Source organism: Erpetoichthys calabaricus, chromosome 12 (assembly GCF_900747795.2).
Source record: "Erpetoichthys calabaricus chromosome 12, fErpCal1.3, whole genome shotgun sequence".
In the NCBI taxonomy this organism is placed as follows: Eukaryota; Metazoa; Chordata; class Cladistia; order Polypteriformes; family Polypteridae; genus Erpetoichthys; species Erpetoichthys calabaricus.
This window is the reverse complement of record NC_041405.2, coordinates 159,969,885-159,988,395: the sequence shown is the minus strand read 5'-3', so window position 1 is coordinate 159,988,395 and position 18,511 is coordinate 159,969,885. Positions and strand designations below refer to the sequence as shown.

The following is an 18,511-nucleotide window of genomic DNA, read 5'->3' as shown; positions in this document are numbered from 1 at the left end:
GACTTGCTGACCAACCACAAGCGTTACCTGGTAGGTAACCACTCATACAATCAGATTGCGATTCAGACTTCAAATGCCATGAATAAAAATATATATAAATTGCTGTTTATTATCAATGTGATTTAAAAAAAATTGGGAGTTAACTTTTTTTATGCTACCCAGGGTAGCACAAGGCAAAATAGTAGTAAATCATCACTTAAGTGCAAGTCTGACTTAACGCGCCACAAAGCTGTCATCGTAAACACCAAAACGGTGAAAATTAAGGGGTCCTAACCCACTCCCTATGAGGTTCATCCGCTGCTAGAACAGATTTCTGTGGGAGACACAGTAGGATCTTATCCAATAAAAAGAAGGTCAAACAGGACTGAATTTAATGTACTGTATTAAAGTTTAATACAAACCTCAGTTTCAAAAAAAATGGGGAGTTTAAGGTCACAGAGAAACACTAGAGCTGCTATTTTCATCAACCCATTTTGAAAACTTAAATAATTTTTGCATTTATTTGCCATTACTGATTAAATTACAAGCATTACCTCATTGTACAAAGTAAGAAAACTAACAGTCATTTAGAAATTCAGTATTTTTGTAATACTAAACACACAAATAGTCTTTGTTCACAACTATCTCATCTTAACTATTCAGATTAACAAAGAGCAGACACAGACAATGAGGAGACATTCACTGTGGAGTAGCTCAGCCTGTAACAGATAGGTTATCATGACAAAACATTCACAAAATGTCAGAAAAAGGTCCCAAGAAAAGTGAACAATCAAGCCCATCCTGAGGCATGCAGTGCGAGATTACAAACTGTTCATGGATGTTGCAAAATAAAATGAGCTCATTTATCAACTCCAGGCACACCAAGTAATTAGAAATTTAACCGTATCTGCCATTAAATTGAGGCCTACATATTCATATCTGAAGCATTACAGAAGATAATTTTGCTGATGATCTGTAAAATGAAATACTGTCAGGCATATTACTTATGCCTACAAATCTATCATCATAAACATAATGCGAATGCCCAGCTGACACATTAGCAACAGAAAATTAGCTTTGCTAGTAGAGATTACCACAAATAAAACGAATGTCCTATAAACACTTGAGTAAAGGCTGCTCCAATAGCTGCACCTGCCCATGCATGCATCTCTCTCTCTCTCTAAGAAAAGTTCCAGAATCTCTCATTCAACTTCCTGCATTTAAACACAATTCAACACTTCAGGTGTCTATTGTGCCAGTCAAACAATACGTGAAGGAGGAACAACAGACGTGGCACACGCAGACAAGTTACACAACATGCTGCCACTGCCAAGTTTGTGGTTTTCAAGGTAGAAGACTGACATTTCTAAACAATGGCAACACTTTTTCCCACGGAGGCAGACAGATATTTTTCATAAGATACAGACATAAACTACTATAATAAATAATGACTTATTTTATGTATTACTATCTACTTTAAATTATTACCATTCAATCAAGCAAACATCTATTTATAATATGGTTCTTTACCAGTCTTGGACATATCCTGTGTTAATGTATATGTTGCACGGTAAGATACTATTTCATGCCACTGTATGCAGCAACACAGTATGGATGGTACGATGATAAAGCCACTTGACTAATAATGTCTAATAAATATATCATCCCGTACCAAAAGCAGTAGAACTACATATTACTTATAACAGTAATATTCTAAGTGAAAACTGTGGCCAATAACAAGGGAAGAAAAAAAATGAACAACTCCCTAATGCACGTTGTATTTTTCAGATAAACCTCCATGCTTGAAATTGGAATATGGGTGGCATGGTGGCTTACTGGTTAGGGATGCAGCCTTATAGAATCTTTGCCCTGGGCTTAAATGTCAGTGTGGAGTTTGTATGCTTGCCCCATTTCTGTGTTTTCCACATTTACAGCCAGCACTCCTTAAGAGAGTGTCAAAAGTGGCACCATACAAGGGTACATGTGTGTACAAAAGCGGGTAGGGCTGGTTCTTAACTTGTTGCCAAAGCTGCCCCAAAAGTCTCTCTCCCTGTAACCCTGATTTGGACTTAGCAAGTTACAGAAACACAGTATATGTTGTCATGGATGGACTGGCATCCCTGCCGAGACGGGCCCCATATCTTTGCATGGCCTGGAGGACCAGTATAACAAACAGAGACCGGCATTGAGGGACACTGTGACTGAAGACACGGCAGACCTGGCATCTTGGCAGGGATGTGTAAGAATGCTACCCTACCAGTAGGCCAATTTAGCAGGTGAGCAACATAGGAACATTCGACCAGGATAGTCAGCATTCCCCTTCCTGGTTGGGAGGCAAGTATATTAGGACAATCTAGGAAAGAAAAGGCCATTCAGCCCAACAAAGCTTACCACTCATATCCACTTACTTCTTCCAAAATAACATCAAGTTAAATTTTGAAGATCACTACTCAATGTGTCTGTGGTTCTCTGTATGAAGAAAAACTTCCCATTTTTGTGTGAAATTTAACCTTAAGCTTCCAACTGTGTCCTCATCTTCTTGATGAACTGATTTTAAAGTCACCAGAACTGCTACCCAGATACAAAGGTTTTGGCATCGCAAGAATTTACAGGTAGGGTCTTATAAGGGTGCCCTCCACACTGCACATGCAGTCCGAGTCAAAGGACAAAGCTTGCCTTAGAGGAATGGCATAGGGAGAAGAAATTGTGTTTGTTCCGATTGTGAAAAAAGAAGCCTGTTGAAAGATATTTACTTTAAAATAAAAACACTGGGGTCACCGTGGTTGTACCTGGGGTTGTGATGCATCCTAGTGACCAAAAACTCCACAATGAGCCTCTGCGCTTCCCCTTTCTCCACTCAAGTTTTTCAGGATCATATATTACTTACATTTTCAGAATGAAACGAACAAGTGTGCAATATTCATTCATTGGGAATGAGAACACTCAGAAGAGATGGAAACAAAATATATATCTAATGACTAACCTATTCCATTTACTGTGAGTGCAGTCAATTTTAAGAGTCAAATCATTAACACCTGCTACATGCATCAAAATAACCAGAACTGAGGTGTTTTTACTTTTAAACTCAAATAATTCAGGCTGCCAGATAACTTAATAAAAATCATAAAGCCCAATCAACAATGGTCAGCTTATTTACAGCTGGTAGTGTGAGGTGTGAGGAATTGCAATCAGCCTGACACCCTGCAGTTAGAAATGAGAAAGCACTCTGGGAACAAGAAAGGAAGATGGCATGATCTTCACCGAGAGAAACCATCCTACTTGAACGTTTGTGAAACAATATGGCACTTCTGTAAATTTTATATTCTTAAAAAAACACCTTAAGAAAAATCTACACTTTGCTAGCTATTGTAGATCGACACTAAAAACTCAAGGTGTGGTTGTGAGAAACGAATGAATGAATCATCGCAAAACTAAGGAATGCTTCTGTTAATTTGCCCCACCTAAGTAAATATAATCCGGCGATCAACCATTTAGTAGCAAGTCAGTCAATCACAGACAAGTGGCAACAGAAAGTCTCGGGTACTTCTCACAATGCACCAAATCAAACCCCAAAGCCTCCAGGTGAACTCAGGAGGAGCGTTTGCCCCACCTAAGTAAATACAATCCGGCGATCAACCATTTAGTAGCAAGTCAGTCAATCAGAGACAAGTGGCAACAGAAAGTCTCGGGTACTTCTCACAATGCACCAAATCAAACCCCAAAGCCTCCAGGTGAACTCAGGAGGAGCGTTAGAAACGGAGATTGGATTGAAAAGGATTAGGAAAATGTTTAGCATGCAGTGTTTTGGAAGATGGACAGTAGCCATGACACTATCTAAATTGGGATCGCCAAGTCCGGGCCTGAAGGACCACCGTGGCTGCAGGTTTTCATTCTAACCCTTTAATGAGTGCCCTGTTTATGCTGCCAATTAACTTTTTGTGAATTCATTTTAACTGAATTGCCTTTTTAAGATTTGTTCCTCTGAGTTTCTTCAGTTCTTTCCTTAAATGGCACCCAAAGAGAAATGAAATTTGAAGTGAGGGAGCCAACAGAAGACAAGTCAGGGCCTCAAACTCCAACCAATTTCACTCAAACCAGTTGCTTAATGAGGTGCCGATTCTTGTTGTTAATTAAACCCGTTCTTGAACTTTGTGTCTTGTTGCTGCTCTCGTGGTGCATTAGCAGACATTTCCAATTTTTTCCTTTTCTCAGAACTCAAAATGTTCTGTGGACCTGAGCAGATCGACATTCCTGAGACCTTCACCTTTCTTTATGTTCAGATATTGTATGATGGACACCAGTTGTTTTGGCTCATTTTGTATCTCATTATTGTTTGGCTGCTAATTAAGGAAAAAGAAACAAGGGGTCTGAGTCTTCAAGAGGAAGTCAGTTAAAATTAGTTCAAAAGAAGTTAATTAACAGAAAAAACAAGTCACTCAAGAAAAGTGAGAGAATGGAAACCTGAAGCCACGGTGGTCCTCCTGGACTGGAGTTAGCGACCCCTCATCTACATAGTGCCAGCCATTCAACAAAATGCTCAGAAGGACCTTGGAAGCAAATCAGCTTGTACTTGCGTTCATTCCAAAAGGTTTATGGTATTAGTGAGTGTGTACAAAAAAAGAAAAATGTTCTGTAAACATATAATCACTAGTGAAAACCTGGCAACAGTTTTTCATCACAATAATCTCTTCTGTATCACAACACTTGTGGTAAGGTTTCGCCCAACAACATTAAAAATGTGGCCAGAGAAGGGAATTCAAAATGCAATGTATTGAGTATTTAGTAATAGCAAGGAACTCATTCAATAGAGTGAATAAAACTACAAATGAACTCAACAAATATTGAAAATGCTAATGAAAAGTAAAAACCACCAGTGCCACCTTACACGAGTTGGCTGCATTTCGCTTGATGCAGTGACAAAGCTGCTCGCTGTGTCTGTTGCTTATGCACTCCCAGACATATTTGTTGTGAATTGAAAATAAGGTGGGCTTTATTTGTATTGTAATCATGAACTTGCCCCATGAGAAAATCCAATGCCCTCTTGCTAAACACAGCTTTGCTGTCAAATTATTTACGGCCATCAGTAGATTTCCTCTGATGCTGAAAGTGTGCTGGCTACAGCATTATTTTATTAATTCATAATATAATGTAAAGCTCTGTTTTCCAGCTGATCTGCTCCCTGTCCTCACCTATTGAGATTACCCATAGCACATGACCAAGAATGAGATCGCAAGCAGAAATAAGCCTTCTTTGCAAGGTTGCTGGGTTGACACTTGATGACAGAGAGAGGTTTAGCAGCTCAAAACGAGCCTCACAGTACAGCTACCGCTTCTCGGGATCGAGAGGAGCCAGTTGAGGTAGTTAGGACATGTTGCAAAGAATGCCCCTGGGCAGCAGCCCCGTATCTACTCCAGGAATGTCACATGGGGCGGAGACCCTAAACCGTCTGGGGAGATTATATTTCTCGTCTGTCATGGGACCATCTGGGAATTGCCTTAGGAGGAGCTGGAATTTGTAGTTGGGAACAGAGATGTATGGGCTGACCTACAAACACCTCGACCCCACTCAAGAGAAGTAGTTTGAGAAGCTAAGATGATGATGATGATGATGGGGAACAATTCAAATTTTGATACATGCCGGGATTGTATAATAAGGTTGTCAAATAACAGTGCATCTTGGATTCGGATTAAGAATAAGCAGTCAAACTCAGCATTGACATTACACCTCTAAGCTTTTCAGCATACAGATTAAAAGTAAAATGACAATCACTAGTTGCAAAATGAATTGCATGTATCAACTGTATAAGACAGGTATTAATTATAAAAGGCTGTTAATTATATAAAAGGATGCAAACACAACACGGTCTAACCCAATTTAAAAATCACTAAAATGGCTCACCACACAAACTGTAGAGTCCACATAAGGAACACATTGATCAGTCGTCCACAAGAGAAAGTGAAACAAACTTGAGGTTGATTTGAGAGATAAAACACTTCCTCAGGGAAGATAGGCCTGATAGATAACAGGCACACTCACACAGTTCACGGAAACCTGTTCTCTCTCAAAAAAAGTGAAAACTCACCAGTGCTGCAAAATTAAACACAAAGCATTTTGGTGTTTTGTAATCTAGGACCTGTATGTGGCATTCAAACGTTAATCAAACACTTCTCTTTTCAACACATAATAGCCGGACATTAAGAATTCATTGAAGGGTTGCATGGAAGCTGTGAAAAGGATAGAACACAACTTGGATGTTCCAGTCCACCTGCACCAGCATTGAAGCTAAAAGGCACTAGAAAATCTGGTAGGGCAACCACAGACTCCAACACACGGTCAGTATGAAAAGAAAGAAAAAGACTGGGGGCACAGAATGCCATTAGTTTGCCTCTTCACAGAGCTCAGCTAGCAGAGTGCAGTGACAAAAGTGCTACAGGTATGCAGGTTTGAAAGCTGCACAGTTATTTACCTACCAAAGGACAAGTTTGGTATTTACCAAGTTAATCCTTAACAAACATGGCATATATGCATTTGTCAAGTGAAATTGAGTTCTAAAGTTAAGCTCTTTTCCATAAATTCTTAAAAATACAGTACCATGCCTACACTGGCAATTTACAATGGAAGCAATATGGCACAAAGCACCACAGGCAAAATCCAAGTATAAATATTGATTTACTGTATGCAAACGTTAAAGACGCATACAGCGCCACCCCGCTGCCTGCTCTTGGGAAAGGAGATCATAACCTGGTTCAGCTTCAGCCTCACTATAAACCAAAAGTTAGAGTCCTACCTGTAACCACACGATCATTCAGGAAGTGGACCCCGGAGGCTGAGAATACTCTGAGAGAAATTTTTGGAACTACAGACTGGGATATCCTGCAGGGATCTCATAATGAGAACATTGAGGAAGTTGTTGACTGCACTACTGATTACATCAACTTCTGTATGGACATTGTAGTTCCAGTAAGAACAGTACGCTGCTATGCTAACAACAAGCCATGGATTACAAGTGACATCAAGGGCCTTTTGAATCAGAAGAAAAGGGCTTTTAAAGACGGTGATCAGCATGAGCTCAAGCGCGTGCAGAAGGAACTCTGAGTCCAACTCAGGGCGGCGAAGGAGCAGTACAGGAGAAAGCTGGAGCAGAAGTTGCAGAATAACAGCATGAAGGAAGTGTGGGATGGGATGAAGATCATCACTGGCTGCAGCTCGAAGCGGGGTACCACCATCGAGAGAGACGTGAAGAGAGCAAACCAAATGAACAACTTTTTTAACAGGTTTGACCACCCTAACCCACTCTCACTCTCACCTCGGAGTACTGAACCCTCCACACATCCTTCTGCTGATACCAGCATAGGAAAAACATCCCCACCCCATAATAACAACAGCGCAAGTGAGCAGAGAGCTGAGGAGACTTCGTGCCAGCAAAGCAGCGGGTCCAGATGGAGTATCGCCACGACTGCTGAAGGTCTGTGCATCGGAGCTGGGGGGTCCTCTACAGCGCATCTTCAACCTGAGCCTGGAACAGGGGAGAGTCCCGAGGCTTTGGAAAACATCTTGTATCACCCCAGTCCCAAAGGTATCACGTCCTAGTGAGCTGAATGACTTTCGGCCTGTTGCTCTGACATCACATGTGATGAAGACCATGGAGAGGCTGCTGCTTCACCACCTTAGGCCACAGGTTCAACACGCCCTTGACCCTCTGCAGTTTGCATATCAGGAGAAGGTGGGAACGGAAGATGCCATCATCTATATGCTACACCGATCCCTCTCTCACTTGGACAGAGGCAGTGGTGCTGTAAGAATTATGTTTCTAGACTTCTCTAGCGCCTTCAACACAATCCAACCTCTGCTCCTTAGGGACAAGCTGACAGAGATGGGATTAGATTCATACCTAGTGGCATGGATCGTGGACTATCTTAAAGACAGACCTCAGTATGTGCGTCTTGGGAACTGCACGTCTGACATTGTGGTCAGCAACACAGGAGCGCCACAAGGGACTGTACTTTCTCCGGTCCTGTTCAGCCTATATACATCGGACTTCCAATACAACTCGGAGTCCTGCCATGTGCAAAAGTTCGCTGATGACACTGCTATCGTGGGCTGTATCAGGAATGGGCTGGAGGAGGAGTATAGGGACCTAATCAATGACTTTAAATGGTGCGACTCAAACCACCTACACCTGAACACCAGCAAAACCAAGGAGCTGGTGGTGGATTTTAGGAGGCCCAGACCCCTCATAGACCCAGTGATCATCAAAGGTGACTGTGTGCAGATGGTGCAGACCTATAAATATCTGGGAGTGCAGCTGGATGATAAATTAGACTGGACTGCCAATACTGATGCGCTGTGCAAGAAAGGACAAAGCCGGTTATACTTCCTTAGAAGGCTGGCTTCCTTCAACATCTGCAATAAGATGCTGCAGATGTTCTATCAAACAGTTGTGGCGAGCGCCCTCTTCTACGCAGTGGTGTGCTGGGGAGGCAGCATTAAGAGGAAAGACGCCTCACGCCTGGACAAACTGGTGAGGAAGGCAGGCTCTATTGTTGGCATGGAGCTGGACAGTTTAACATCTGTGGCAGAGCGAAGGGCGCTCAGCAGGCTCCCATCAATTATGGAGAATCCACTGCATCCACTAAATAATGTCATCTCCAGACAGAAGAGCAGCTTCAGCGACAGACTGCTGTCACTGTCCTGCTCCACAGACAGATTGAGGAGATCGTTCCTCCCCCAAACTATGCGACTCTTTAATTCCACCAGGGGGGGTAAACGTTAATATTTAACATTATACATAGTTATTGTCTGTTTTTTTTCACCTGTATTATTATCATTCTTTAATTTAATATTATTTATTGTATCAGTATGCTGCTGCTGAAGAATGTGAATTTCCCATTGGGATTAATAAAGTATCTATCTATCTATCTATCTATCTATCTAAAAGCTTACCGAATAAGTCTATAGTCTAAGTCAAGGCCGTTGTTGAGTTTTGATCCATATCTTGAGGTTACACACACATTAAAAAATAGCTTATACACATTTTTTAGCAAAAAAAAAAAAAAAAACATATTACGAGATTCTGCCATTCTGAAGACTTTGCACGCTAAATCATAGTTTGTCTACACTGATGGATTAAAGACCAGAAGTCCATGTGACCGTCATTATCAAGTCCTTCCATGAGAATCCTGAATACAATGAGGACGGATTGATGTCATTTATGTTAGGTAGAATGCCTAGAGGGGGCTGGGTGGTCTCATGGTCTGGAACCCCTGCAGATTTTATCTTTTCTCCAGCTGTCTGAAGCTTTGGTTTTTTTTTTTTTTCCGTCCTCCCTGGCCATCGGACCTTACTTTTATTCTATGTTACTTAGTGTTCTCTTATTTTAATTCTTATTTTGTCTTTTTTTTTCTTCACCATGTAAAACACTGAGCTACATTATTTGTATGAAAATGTGCTATAGAAATAAATGTTATTGTTGTCTTCTTCCGTAATAACCTTTCAACTCCTGGAGCGCGGTTTCTTCTCAAAAGACAAAAATCGCAGTGAACTTTTCGTGCCATGTGGTTGGGATTATTTTGATTTTCTTCCATATGTATGCAAGAAGCAAATAGAAAACGCATCCTTACCTCTAGGAAAAAAAAATAAAAAATAGTACCAGGAATATGCAATGATTATTTCTAGATTCCTTTTGCGTCATAAACATGGAAGGCATGTTTTCATTTATAGAAACTTAAAGGATGTTCTCAGTGAGTTTATACTTTTCCGGTGGTGCTTAGCACCTCACTGACTCAACTTTTTTAAATGTATAGAAAACAGTTAACTTTAGAATACAATTTCACATTCATAATGCATATACACCACATGAGGAGAAATAACATTCAACTAGAAAAATGCCAAAGCTGTAAAAAAAAAAAAAAAAAAAAACTTTGAAGCTTAGACGTTTCTCATTTGTTTTTACTTTCTTGTATACGAAGTATAGGGAAAGTATTGAAATCCTCCAAAAATTCCACTTCAACATTTTGATGAATCAGTCAGAAAATACCATTTTTAAAAATTGTCTGTGTGTCTGTCTCTGTGTGTGTGTGTATATATATGTAAACACAATAACCCAAGTACACTTTCACTTAAGTCAACCAAATTTTGCATGCAAGTATTAGGTACAACACAGATTTCTATTAACTTTTGGGCTATTTCCACTAGGTACTACTTTACCTTTTATTCATCCAGCTGCAGTCCAATTTATTCAACATTACTTTGATAATAATTGTTGAATATATTATTAACTAGGGGGCTTTACCCCATGTTTGCTTCGCTCACCGACCAAGCACTACGTGCCATTGTGAAGAGGGTGGCTGAAAGCACCCCAAGGAGACGTGGTTGCTTCTAAAAAAACCCTCTTAAACGGTGATACATTGGGAAACAAATAGTTTTTTTTTTTTACCTCCTCTCTGCTCAATCAGCTGCTGACTTGCTACTGCCATGCGATCTGAAGCTCGCTCGCATACCCCTTATGCCCCCCACCCCTGCCTGCGTTAAGCGCCGTTTTGTGAAAAGGGGGGCTGAACGCACACCAAAGAGACACGGTTGCTCATCCGAAACCCCTCTTAAAACGGTGATACATTGGGAAACAAGTAACAGTTGGTTTGTTTTTACCTCCTCTTTTTACATTGCTGCTGCTGCTGTGCCACGAGATCTGCATTTCGTGCAATCTCTTTTCGCTGTTCCGTTATTTCACATATTTTCCGTTTGTTTGCGCTAATGTGATCTTTACTCATTTTCTTGAGACTTTCGAATTTTCCTACTTCCATTATCTCTAACCTGCACTGCATGTGCATCACGGGACTTGTTTCCAAAGGTTGTAAGTACAACGTGACTTGTCTATCTCGCGGGAAATGGAAATGTCTGTCTCATATTGTCGCAAGATTTTTTTTTTTTTTTTTTTTAATAATAGAGAGAGGATTTGTTGTTAATGGTTCTTTAATGTGCATAATATAAAAATATAATCATTATCATGTGGTTTACTCCTCAAATATCCATCCCCATTTCTGAGAATACAAGAAAGTGGAGGGGAGACCACTCCCGATTTTTTTTCTTAAAGCAGAATGTTTCAGCTATCAGTTATACATGGCAGATAACAAGCTTACCAACTTCACTCAGTAGAAAATTGAGGCATATCACCAAGTTATATTCAGCAGCTAAACTTCTAAGATCAGTAACCAATGGAGGTTCCCATCATAACCTGTGCCTTAGGACAGCAAAAAGCACGGTGCTGGTCCACCAGGGTCTCTTGTAGACGCTTGATCAACGTGTCCTTTGTGCGGACTCCACAGTTTGTGTGGTGACCCATTTTAGTGATTTTTAAATTGGGTTAGATTGTGTTGTGTTTGAAGCCTTTTATATAATTAAAAGGCCTACATTAGTTAGTACAGTTGTCCGTCTTCACACTATAGCAAAGTGCTTCTTCACAACTCTTGGTCTACCAGTTTATTGTTGCCTAACTTCTGAACTGTTTTTCCTGACAGACTTAAATTTAATGAATCTTTCTGGAAATTTTCATTTCTTCAATGTAATGTTCTCAATTCTACAAATTACTTTAAATGTTGTCAATGTTGCACTGGTCTTTTTGCTTTTACTGCACTTTTAATCTTGTGCTTCGATTATGTAAGCTCATATACAAGTAGAAAATGCCACTACATAAGGACGAGTGCAGAAAGTTCAGTTGCATCTAGTGCCTTTAAGACAGAGTAAAGAGTGTCAAAAAGAATCTGCTTAATCTTATAAAATAGCTAAAAATAATACTGGATTGGGATTTTTACCTAGTCAACAGCCCATGAAGGGCCACAGTGGCAACTGGTTTTAATTAGCAAGTTTTAGATACAGTTACCTAAGTAGTAGCACAGCGTAACATCCTACATAATCCAACTCGGAATCACAGCATAGCAAGAACTTACCTTGGCAGCCTTAAGCACAAGACATGAAACAATCCCAAATAGGGTGCCAGTCCACTGCTAGTCAAACAGTGTTTCAATTTAAAGCATGGATGTGAGAATGACAATGGTCATACAACAATTTCAGTTTGTGAATGATCAACACAATGGGCACCTTTGACGTTTTGTCGACAACTTTAATGGTTTTAACGCTTATCACTGGAGCCTGAAGGAATGGAAATTTAGCATGGGTACAGCATTGAGCTCGTACATTCTCTTCCTGCCTATGAAATTCCAAACACATGCGTGTTGCGTTACTCAGCAGTTCAAAACTGACCCCTGGATGGAATGACGCACCATCTACAGTTGCTTCCTGCCTTACACCCAATGCTGCAAGAATAGATGTTGGCCATCACTTTCACCGCATAGGATTAAGGTGGTTTACAATATGAGCCGAATGTAACTAATAACCTGGGCTTCCATTTCATAATGCTACATTGGCTGAAAGAAAAAGAAATTCCTCCTAAGATAGGAAATTACCCACCACGCTATATTTTGCTAAATGTCCAATTTTTAGCAATTTTTCAGACTAGAAATCTGCAAACTGAAGGAAGAATTGTACTTTATGCAAACCTACTGAGAAAAATGTAATACTTAATGATATGCACTAACATACATGTTTCACGCAAGTACTATGAACATTTCCCTTCACCATGTGGTACTTTTATTTTTCGATACAGTAAGCCAAGATGTAAATTGTTGAATGCCAGTCTTCTGACCATTTACTGAACCTCCTTATTCTGACTGTAGGGTCAAGGTATGACATGACATATCTAGCCTAGTCCAAAAGAATCAGAATGTCATTGTAACAGTACGGTGCACATACAATTACCTACTCAAACGGGGGCAAATTAGGAGCTGAAACGTAATTTAGGATTACATCACATTTAAGTACTGTCTCCTGCAATAGATCTTAAATAAGGAAATTACCATTTAGGTGCCCAACGTTGTGCAGAAAGAGTGTCTCTCTGCCTGTACCTCTGATTTGAATTAAACAAGTCTGGGAATATGTCATGTTGTCACTTGGTGTAAGGACCCTAAAAACATGAGGGGAAAGAAAAGTCTGGAATAAGAGCCAATATATAGATCAGATTACTCTTTTCAACTGAATACCATGCTTGTACTGAAATACAATGCATTTTTAAATGTTTATGGTATTAGTGGGCTGGTAGAAAATGTGGAAAAAATACAAAAGCTACTAGTGCCATCTTACATGTGGCACCACACTAGATCTTGACTTGGGAAATCACCCATTTACATTTCTCAGGATAATACAAACTTTTACACATAAATGCCCAATACCTTATAATTTAGTATTAGATGATGTCTGCAACCTTTCTCTTTAACTAGAAACATATTTGTGGGTGTAATTACTTTCTGCTAGACCATTTCTTGTTCTACTCTCATTTATGCACTTAGTGTCAAATTATCCATAGGTATCAATCTTAACAGAGCTGTATATCCGTGTCACAACAAGTATGTGTGCCCAGCCACATTCAGTCTCTAACAGGTTTGCTAGCTTGGCTCAAAGAATGCATCTCTGATGTGGATGTGAGCAACACTGAAGTACCACACTGAACAGATCCTTCTCTAGCTCTTCACTCTTTACACCCCAGACTACAAATATAAAACCAGGTCATGTCACTTTTAGAAATTCTCTGGTGGCTCTGTGGCTAACAATCTGCGTGGGTTGCCGGTTTGAATCCTGTTACTGCCAGAAGGGATTCCACCTGACCAAGGCCCTTCACCGGCAATTGCTCCAGGGGTGCTGCACAATAGCGGACTCTGTGCTCTGACCCCCATGGGGTATGCGATAACCACATTTCCGTTGTGCTTATAATGACCATAGAAGCTGAATCATGATTCTGCACTAATGGGAAGAGAAAGAAGATGAAACTCACATCGATAATTGCCTGCAACTTAACATCAGCAAAGCCATTGACTTTTGCTGTACCCAGATGCCTCCATGCACTTCAAGTGGCAGATGTGGCGCACTGCTCCAAGTACTTGGGGGTCCATATCAATGACAGGTAACATAAAGCAGGGGTTTTCGGACTCAGTCCTGAGGATCCCCTGTGGCTGCAGGTTTTTGCTCCAATCAACATCTGTTTTTAATTGGACTTCTGGGCTAATTAAGTGAACTTATTTCTTAGATTCTGTGTTTTGGGAAAAATACAGAAATTAGAAAACCAAGTCTGGAAAAAAAATTAAAATGAACTAAGCAGTTATATAAGAATAATGTACTGTTTTTCTTTTCCAGGTACTTTTTAATTAATTCATTATTTACTAATTGGTGGGTCCGACTCTATAGTAGTTGCAGCCTTTCATCATTCAGTGTTGTTTGCCTGGGTGTCTGCTCTGCTCGTTTATAATTGTCATTATTAAGATACAATGAATGGAGCAAACTGCAAAAAGAAATGGTAAAAAATAATGAAACCAACAAAAGGGTTAAGCATTTAAATGTACAGCAAATATAGAAATATTTCTAAATGTTTTATAAATGTAAAAAACAAATTGTGCGACTGTGCTTTTATTAATGTAGAATAAGAGGGGAAAAAAAGATGCCAGCTAATTAAATGAGATCAGTGTTAACAGTTGTTATCACGGATTATGAAACTAGCTGGAACAAAAACCTGCAGCCACATGGGGTCCCCAGGACCGAGTCTGAAAAACCCTGACATTGAGAAACTAGTGTATATAAGAAAGGGCAGACTTTTCTCCTTTAACATGGTGCATCCGGCTATAATAAAAATCACACTAAAAAACACAAAACATTGACCCCACAAAGAAGTGGAAACAGATGAAGAGAAAGGAGAAGTAGCACCCTTAACATGTTGTACAACCCTGTGAACAACTTCAGTAACAATATGGCCGTCTTTTGCAAAATTCCCAACATGCGCCTGTGACACACGAGTGCTTCTATTCTCTTATTATATGGTTTAGCACCCTGTCCAAGGTCGTCTCCTCCAATGCATCCAGAGCTACAAAGACATACCCCAGCCTTCCACAACCTGAACTGGACTAAACTGGATAGATAGACAGGTAGACTTTATTAATCCCAAGGGGAAATTCACAATAGCACACAAGAACATAAATATGACAAATGAGACGACCATTAAGTCCATCAAGCTTGCTTGTTTAGTTCGTTAACAGCTAAGCTGTCCCGATACCTCATTCGGAAACTTCTTAAAAGGTTCTATTTCAACTCCACGTCCTAGTAGTTTGTTCCACATTTCCATAACTGTGTGTGTAAAGAAGTGATCTCTGGCTTCAGTCTTACATGCACTTCCCCTAATTTCCACCGGTATCCTGCTTAATTAAAAGAATTCTGCTGGATCTACTGATGACCTAGATTTGGTCTCTTCTGCTTGGGATTAACCAGATTTAATTACGTTTTAATTCTTGGAGTCTGGTACAGTATGACTTGTCCTTAAGTCCTGGGATGACTTGGTTGTTTTCCTCTACACAACCTCAGGTGCTCTATGTCTTTCTTGTAGCACTGTGGTCATAACTGCACACAGTACTCCAGATGTGGCCACACTAGTGCATTAAATAGTCCAAGCTGAACTCTCCATTTACATTCAACAGCTTTTATAATATAACATTTTATTTCTTTTGTTCAAAACTTGTGCACAATACTTACGATGGTGGAAAATGTATCAACATAAAGCCCTAAATTCTTCGCAGAGGTTGCTTCCTTCTCCCATCTTTTATATATAATTGCCATTCCCAAGTGTTCGCCCAGTTCTGAAGCTTACCCAAGTCTTCCTAAGCTGTATTTGCTGAGAACAATTCAAGACCACCTGGACAAGCTTCAGCACTTGGTGAACGCTTGGAGAAGACAGTTTACCATAGAAAAGTACAACGTGCTACACGAGGCTGAAGGAACGGGTCGTGTTCAAAATGGACAGGAGAAAAGAGACAAAGGTCTGTGAACAAAAATGTGAGAGCTGGTCATTCCACATCCGGGGCCTGGACTTAAAAATTAAAGAGGCAAAGTCCAAAAATCTGTACCCACTGTAGCGGTAAATACTTAAAAAAAAAAAAAAAATAATATTATATATATATATATATATATATATATATATATATATATATATATAAAAGCAGGTCTCAGATGGGAAATAAAGTGTAACTTTAGGTAGCACAGTATTAAGACCCCTGCACCTCGGTACGTCCACGGCCTCGGTGTTTTGTATATAGTGTCTTTCAAAGCACGTGCCAAGCTCGGAACTCGTTTAAACCACACCATTGTACTCGAACACAGAAATCGTGCCAACTAAGCATTAAATGCTGAACGTTAACTGAAAGAGACAACACAGGGGCATCGGCTCCAGAAACTAAACAAAGCGGATGCACGGGAACACTTACGGCACACAAAGCGGCGCCCATTCGCACGCATCCCTTCCGCCGGGCTCAGGGAGAGAACCGGAAAGCGAGCACTGCTCACCTGGGGGTGTCGACTTACCTTCATCCAACTACCGAACAAGTGTGAAAGAAAAAAAAAAGTCCCAATGATCGGCGATACGCGAATGAAGAAAACGCTGAGGCGGCGCGAACGAGTGCCTCAAAAAGGGAGAGCCACGTGAGGGAGTAACACAACAACAACGCCGCCTAGCCACCTCCGAGTCCGGCACGATAGGTCTGAAGCCGAAAAGCTCAATATGGAGGCGATGAGCACGCCGCGAAGATGATATGCAGGCAGACGAGTACGCGCACTCAACAAACGGAAAAGTTGCAGTAAGTAGTCGAAGGCCAAACTATGGTGGCAAAATACCGCCAAGCTCCGAGTTCCGCGGCTGCATCACCCAAAAGGAAACTCCGGGGCCGCTGAGGCCAGTCGCACGAACTGCGGTCACAGAAGGCGCATTTAACTCGGCTCCCGTCCTGAACTGCTTTACTTACCCGATTTCGTCTCCGGCTAAGCTGCTGTTCATGTCTGTGGACTGTACGGGAATGAGAGAGCTTGTACCGGGATATCAGGCTATGCCTCTGGCGCGCTCTCGTTGGCTTGCTCGTTCACTCTCCCTTCAAATCCCCGGGAAGGTCACTTCAACTCCGCTTCAGGTTCAAACTGAATCTGCGCAACAGCGACGCGGTGCCACGGGGTCTCCTTGCAGGGGGTTTACGTCACAGCGTCACGTGCGGCCTCTTGGGAAATGTAGTCTTTCAAAGAGGAAAGCGCATTCTCACGCTTCCGGCCAAGCTGCATCATGGGGGTTGTATTTTCCATCGATCGTTTCTCCTCACGTTCTGTCCTGGCGGCTGGCTGCGGCTGTAGATTTTTGGCCATACCAATTTCTTCTTTTTAATCGCACTTCTGCCTTAATTTAACAAATGTTTTAGTAGTAATTTCGATGTTTTTAATGTTTTTGTAAAAATTGTAAAAATCCAGAAAGTACACATTGGTTAAGCTAAATATTTAGTGAATGGAGTAAAAAAAAAGTGTGTTTAATGGGTAAGAAAGAACACATTTTGTTTTTCAATATTTTGTTCTTTTTTAACGCTCTGGTTATAAGTATTTACAGGTGTTGAGGTATTTATCTGTTTATTATATGTATAATGTTAATCTATATGTTTATTTATTTGTTTATTTATTGGTCTTCTGTGAAAAAAATACAGTACATTTGCTACAAATCTTAACTTTTGTCTGGACACTGTGACACAGTTTATGAGTCTCAAGGACAGTGTGAGCCATCACTGGAGCACCATGAGGGACAGGCCTGTCTCAACTTCTCTTCACTCTGCACACCTCTGACTAGAATAAAACAGCAGGCCATGTCACTTGCAGAGATTCTCAGATGATTCTGCAGTTAACGGAGTATACTGACAAAGGGGATGAGACACAAGAGAGGGGACTTAGGGGGAGAAAGTTGTTTTTGGTGTATAAAGAATTGTCTGCAAGTTAACATTAGCAAAGTCAAAAAGCCTTTATGTCCAGTCACAACTGAAGGAGTGTCTACCAGAGTGGTGCACTCCTACAAGTACTAGGGGATCCACATCATTGGTAGGTTCGCGTGGTCTCAGAACAAGGAGGAACTAGAGAAGAAAGGGCAGAGAAGACTCTTTTTTTCCTTAGGAGACTGTAGTTCTTTATTGTGAGAAGTGACGTCTTTCACATCTTGTAGAACTCTGTGATGGCCACTGTGGTGTGCAGGGCTGGTAACATCACTACAAGAGAGGACCACCGAAGCAACAAGCTGATTAAAAGGGCAGGCTCAGTTATGGGACACACTCTGGACCCCCTGAAGGTCAAGATCATACTGTAAGAAAGAATTACAACAAAACTGAGTGCCATTATGAACAATGCTACACATCCTCTGTCTGACACACCAACATTGAGGACTTTCAGCCAACACATTATTCAGCAGAAGAGTAATTATATAGTACCTTTCACATCCATCTATCTATCCATCTATATATTATAGAGTGTCTTTCACATCTATCTATCTATTATATAGTGCCTTCCTATCTATCTGTCTATCTATCATATAGTGCCTTTCTATCTATCTATTATATAGTGCCTATCTATCTATTTATCTATCTATTAT

The 18,511-nt window shown here is 40.6% G+C and overlaps 1 protein-coding gene across 5 annotated transcripts in view; it reads right to left on the bottom strand.

Annotated features, from left to right (window-relative positions):
* Window positions 1-17,061, bottom strand: part of dazap1 (DAZ associated protein 1) — a 122,099-nt gene extending 105,038 nt beyond the window's left edge. For 2 of the 5 annotated variants that reach the window (XM_028816631.2, XM_028816633.2), the window contains exon 1: window positions 16,866-17,051. In XM_028816631.2, coding sequence (XP_028672464.1) covers window positions 16,866-16,897 — 32 coding nt within the window. In that variant the 5' untranslated portion in view covers window positions 16,898-17,051. Of the gene's footprint in view, window positions 1-16,865 lie in introns of all 5 variants that reach the window. The other 3 variants (XM_028816636.2, XM_028816635.2, XM_028816634.2) reach the window with 3 other exon arrangements.
* Window positions 17,062-18,511: the final 1,450 nt, after the last annotated feature.